This window comes from Salmo salar, unplaced genomic scaffold (assembly GCF_905237065.1).
Source record: "Salmo salar unplaced genomic scaffold, Ssal_v3.1, whole genome shotgun sequence".
Lineage (NCBI taxonomy): Eukaryota > Metazoa > Chordata > Actinopteri > Salmoniformes > Salmonidae > Salmo > Salmo salar.
This window is the reverse complement of record NW_025549185.1, coordinates 102,594-108,741: the sequence shown is the minus strand read 5'-3', so window position 1 is coordinate 108,741 and position 6,148 is coordinate 102,594. Positions and strand designations below refer to the sequence as shown.

Here is a 6,148-nt window from a genome sequence, read left to right as displayed (position 1 = left end):
TTCTAGATTTAATTTTGGATTGGAGATGCTTAATGTGAGTCTGGAAGGAGAGTTTACAGTCTAACCAGACACCTAGGTATTTGTAGTTGTCCACATATTCTAAGTCAGAACCGTCCAGAGTACTGATGCTGGATGGGCGGGCAGGTGCGGGCAGCGATTGGTTGAAGAGCATGCATTTAGTTTTACTTGCATTTAAGAGCAGTTGGAGGCCACGGAAGGAGAGTTGTATGACATTGAAGCTCGTCTGGAGGTTTGTTAACTTCTCTAGGGCCAGTGCGACGATTTCGTCCCCCCTACGTAACAGCCAGTGGAATCCCGTGGCACGTTATTCAAATACCTTAGAAATGCTATTACTTCAATTTCTCAAACATATGACTATTTTACACCATTTCAAAGACAAGACTCTCGTTAATCTAACCACACTGTCCGATTTCAAAAAGGCTTTACAACGAAAGCAAAACATTAGATTATGTCAGCAGAGTACCCAGCCAGAAATAATCAGACACCCATTTTTCAAGCTAGCATATAATGTCACATAAACCCAAACCACAGCTAAATGCAGCACTAACTTTTGATGATCTTCATCAGATGACAATCTTAGGACATTATGTTATACAATACATGCATGTTTTGTTCAATCAAGTTCATATTTATATCAAAAACCAGCTTTTTACATTAGCATGTGATGTTCAGAACTAGCATACCCCCCGCAAACTTCTGGTGAATTTACTAAATTACTCACGATAAACGTTCACAAAAAACATAACAATTATTTTAAGAATTATAGATACAGAACTCCTCTATGCACTCGCTATGTCCGATTTTAAAATAGCTTTTCGGTGAAAGCACATTTTGCAATATTCTAAGTAGATAGCCCGGCATCACAGGGCTAGCTATTGAGACACCCACCAAGTTTAGCCCTCACCAAAGTCAGATTTACTATAAGAAAAATGTTATTACCTTTGCTGTTCTTCGTCAGAATGCACTCCCAGGACTTCTACTTCAATAACAAATGTTGGTTTGGTTCAAAATAATCCATAGTTATATCCAAATAGCGGCGTTTTGTTCGTGCGTTCAAGACACTATCCGAAAGGGTAAAGAAGGGTGACACGCCCGACGCGTTTCGTGACAAAAAAAATCTAAATATTCCATTACCGTACTTCGAAGCATGTCAACCGCTGTTTAAAATCAATTTTTATGCCATTTTTCTCGTAAAAAAGCGATAATATTCCGACCGGGAATCTGTGTTTTAGTACAAAGATAGAGAAAATAAAAACATGGGGTCGCCTCGTGCACGCGCCTCAGTCTGATTGTCCTCTGATAGACCACTTACCAAAGGCGCTAATTTTTTTCAGCCAGGGGCTGGAATTACATCATTCAGCTTTTTCCCGGGTTCTGAGAGCCTATGGGAGCCGTAGGAAGTGTCACGTTACAGCAAAGATCCTCAGTTTTCAATAAAGAGAGTCAAGAAGAACAAGAACTTGTCAGACAGGCCACTTCCTGTAAGGAATCTTCTCAGGTTTTTGCCTGCCATATGAGTTCTGTTATACTCACAGACACCATTCAAACAGTTTTAGAAACTTTAGGGTGTTTTCTATCCAAAGCCAATAATTATATGCATATTCTAGTTTCTGGGCAGTAGTAATAACCAGATTAAATCGGGTACGTTTTTTATCCGGCCGTGTAAATACTGCCCCCTAGCCCTAACAGGTTAACACAGTGTCCAAGGAAGGGCCAGAAGTATATAGAATGGTGTCGTCTGCGTAGAGGTGGATCAGGGAATCACCAGCAGCAAGAGCGACATCATTGATGTATACAGAGAAGAGAGTTGGCCCGAGAATTAAACCCTGTGGCACCCCCATAGAGATTGCCAGAGGTCCGGACAACAGGCCCTCCGATTTGACACATTGAACTCTATCAGAGAAGTAGTTGGTGAGCCAGGCGAGGCAGTCATTTGAGAAACCAAGGCTGTTGAGTCTGCCGATAAGAATGTGGTGATTGACAGAGTCGAAAGCCTTGGCCAGGTCGATGAATACGGCTGCACAGTAATGTCTCTTATCGATGGCGGTTATGATATCGTTTAGGACCTTGAGCGTGGCTGAGGTGCACCCATGACCAGCTCTGAAACCAGATTGCATAGCGGAGAAGGTATAGTGGTGTTCGAAATGGTTGGTAATCTGTTTGTTAACTTGGCTTTCGAAGACGTTAGAAAGGCAGGGTAGGATAGGATAGATATAGGTCTGTAGCAGTTTGGGTCTAGAGTGTCACCCCCTTTGAAGAGGGCAATGTTCGCGGAAGCTTTCCAATCTTTGGGAATCTCAGATGATTTGAAAGAGAGGTTGAACAGGCTAGTAATAGGGGTTGCAACAATTTCGGCAGATAGTTTTAGAGAGGGTCCAGATTGTCTAGCTCGGCTGATTTGTAGGGGTCCAGATTTTGCAGCTCATTCAGAACATCAGCTATCTGGATTTGGGTGAAGGAGAAATGGGGGAGGCTTGGGCGAGTTGCTGTGGGGGGGTGCAGTGCAGTTGGCCGGGGTAGCGGTAGCCAGGTGGAAAGCATGGCCATTGACCGCAGACCCATTACCGATGCAGGCAATAAGGCAGTGATCGCTGAGATCTTGGTTGAAAACAGCAGAGGTGTATTTGGAGGGCAAGTTGTTTAGGATGATATCTATGAGGGTGCCCGTGTTTACAGATTTGGGGTTGCAACTGGTAGGTTCATTGATAATTTGTGTGAGATTGAGGGCATCAAGCTTAGATTGTAGGATGGCCGGGGTGTTAAGCATGTCCCAGTTTGGTCACCTAGCAGCACGAGCTCTGAAGATAGATGGGGGGCAATCAGTTCACATATGGTGTCCAGAGCACAGCTGGGGGCAGAGGGTGGTCTATAGCAAGCGGCAACAGTGAGAGACTTGTTTCTGGAAAGGTGGATTTTTAAAAGTAGGAACTCGAATTGTTTGGGTACAGACCTGGATAGTAAGACAGAACTCTGCAGGCTATCTCTGCAGTAGATTGCAACACCGCTGACTTGCCTGACTTGCCTAGTTAAATAAAGGTTAAATACAAAAATAAAGGCTCTGCATGGTCAATCTGACGTCTGCATTTGCCGTGCAGCATTTTACGGTGATACGGCCTCTGCAGAAGTCAGGGCGTTCATACTTCCTGTTCTTCGAGGAGCAGTGCAGAGCTGTTTTCAAGGAAGTGAGTTTGTGTTTATACAGTACCTCCCGCCCCACCTACCTTCAACCAATCATGTCAATGTATTAATCATATAGCTCTGCAATCTTTAAATCGGTTATCTTCCTCAAATGAAGGGGAGGATGACCAAATCTGTGTGAGAGGAAGGGTATCTGATTTCATTGGTCCTCAACTAGTGGCTCAGACACTTCATTCAGGATAAGTGGACTTAGCTCTGAGTTAACCGGCCTAAATGAAGAGTTTGGGGTTCGACTAGCCATGTGCAACACACAGTTATAAGACTACTACACTTAGCAGCGGGAGTATACACCATCATAGTATGGATGAAGCCGGACCTGGAATGTGAAGCTAACTGAAGCTGGCTAGCTAACTGAAGATGGATAGCTAACTGAAGATGGCTAGCTAACTGAAGATGGATAGCTAACTGAAGATGGCTAGCTAACTGAAGCTGGCTAGCTAACTGAAGATGGCTAGCTAACTGAAGATGGATAGCTAACTGAAGATGGCTAGCTAACTGAAGCTGGCTAGCTAACTGAAGATGGCTAGCTAACTGAAGATGGCTAGCTAACTGAAGATGGCTAGCTAACTGAAGATGGATAGCTAACAGGAAGCTGGATAGCTAACTGAAGCTGGATAGCTAACTGAAGCTGGATAGCTAACTGAAGATGGCTAGCTAACTGAAAATGGCTAGCTAACTGAAGATGGCTAGCTAACTGAAGATGGCTAGCTTTATAAAAGACAGAGTAGAAACCACTCAGTGCTGCTGTTTTCCCAATTGTGGATTCATTTAAAAAGAAACATCAGTAATTATACAGTAGAAGGTCCATTATACAGTTGTTAAAATGAAGTTTATGAGATATTGATGAGGTGATCTCTCCCTGTTTTGTTCAGTGTCCAGAAGCCCAGAGCAGAGTCCCCTACAACCAGCCTGCTATCAATGAAGAGTGATCAGCCACCTGCTTTCAGCCAGGAACCATTACCAGATGACAATAAGGAAGTGGAGAGTTTGGACAGTGAAGATGCATTAAAGATCACACACAACCTTCTGGACAGAAGAAGTAAGACTGTGTTTCATACAATATTACAAAGAACAGTACAAAGGCCTATATAAAACACACACACAAAGTTATGAGTCCCAACTCTCATTGTTTTTCCTACAGGTCAAACTCTGCTGACAGTCCAACAAGACATTAAGGCTAAACTGAAACATAAGTATCAACACATATCTGAAGGAATTGGACACCATGGAAACCAAAGTCTGTTCAAGGACATCTACACAGAGCTCTACATCACAGAGGGTGGAAGTGGAGGGCTCAATAATGAACATGAGGTTAGACAGATAGAGATGGCATCCAAGAAACAAACCACACAAGAGACACCAATCAAATGCAATGACATCTTCAAGCCTTTACCTGGACAAGACAAACCTATCAGAACTGTGCTGACAAAAGGAATCGCTGGTGTTGGAAAAACAGTCTCTGTGCAGAAGGTCCTCCTTGACTGGGCAGAGGGAAAAGCAAATCAGGACGTTCATTTCATGTTTCCTCTTCCTTTCCGTGATCTGAACCTGAAAAAGGACCAATACAGTCTGATGCAACTTCTTTCCCACTACTTCCCAGAGCTGAAAGAGATTGACAGCATTGAAGATGGTGAAACCAAAACTGTTTTCATTTTTGATGGTCTGGATGAGTGTCGACTTCCTCTAGAATTCAAAAACAATGAGAAGTGCTGTGATGTCACACAGCCAACCTCAGTGGACGTGCTGCTGACAAACCTCACCGAGGGGAATCTGCTTCCCTCTGCTCTCCTCTGGATAACCTCGAGGCCTGCAGCAGCCAATCAGATCCCTCCTGAGTGTATTGACCAGCTGACAGAGGTACGAGGGTTCAATGATCCACAGAAGGACGAGTACTTCAGGAAGATAATCCCAGATCAGAATCTGGCCAATGAAATCATCAAACACATGAAGACATCAAGGAGCCTCCACATCATGTGCCACATGCCCTTCTGTTGGATATCAGCCACTGTCCTTGAGATGATACTGAAAGAGGCAGAGAAGGATGAAGTCCCCAAAACTCTGACCCAGATGTACTCACACTTCATTCTCATCCAAATCATTGTGAAGAATAAGAAGTACAACAAAGCAACAGAGACAAACCCAAAGGAACTGTCTCAGTCAGACAAAGAGATGATCCTGAAACTGGGAAAGCTGGCTTTCCAACAGCTGCAGAAGGGCAACCTGATCTTCTATGAGGAGGACCTGAGAGAGTGTGGCCTTGATGTCACAGAGGCATCAGTGTACTCAGCATTGTGTACAGAGATCTTTAAAGAAGAATCTGGGCTGTACCAAGACAAGGTCTACAGCTTTGTGCATCTGAGCATTCAGGAGTTTCTAGCAGCAGTGCATGCTTTAGAATCATGTCTGGACAAGAAGGAAAATGTTTTCTCCCCCACTAGTGATGAAGAGAAGCAGTCAATACAGTTGTCTGACTTACACAGGAGAGCAGTGGACCAGGCCTTGAAGAGTGAGAATGGACACCTGGACCTGTTCCTCCGCTTCCTTCTGGGTCTCTCACTGGAGTCCAATCAGAATCTAACACAGACAGGAAGTACAACACAGACCAATGAGGAAACAGTTAACAGAACAGTCAGGTACCTTTCAGACAAGATCAAAAGGGAATCTTCACCAGAAAGGATCATCAACTTGTTCCACTGTCTGAATGAACTTGGTTCTAACTCTCTAGTTGAAGACATGCAGACCTCCCTGCGATCAGGAACTCTTTCAGAAACAAGACTAAAACCTGACCAATGTTCAGCCCTGGCCTACCTGTTACTGATGTCAGAGGAGGTGCTGGAGGAGTTTGACCTGAAGACATACAACACAACAAAGGAAGGTTATCAGAGGTTGCTGCCGGTAGTGAAAACCTGCAAAAGAGCACTGTAAGTTA

The 6,148-nt window shown here is 44.0% G+C and overlaps 1 protein-coding gene across 1 annotated transcript in view; it reads left to right on the top strand.

Moving 5' to 3' along the window:
* The first annotated feature begins 4,070 nt into the window (after positions 1 to 4,070).
* LOC123735921 (NACHT, LRR and PYD domains-containing protein 3-like) overlaps positions 4,071 to 6,148 on the top strand; it is a 65,446-nt gene continuing 63,368 nt past the window's right edge. Inside the window, exons 1-2 of the mRNA XM_045713085.1 lie at positions 4,071 to 4,258; positions 4,361 to 6,140. Of these exons, the coding sequence (XP_045569041.1) occupies positions 4,138 to 4,258; positions 4,361 to 6,140 (1,901 nt within the window). The 5' untranslated portion in view covers positions 4,071 to 4,137. The remainder of the gene's footprint in view (positions 4,259 to 4,360; positions 6,141 to 6,148) is intronic.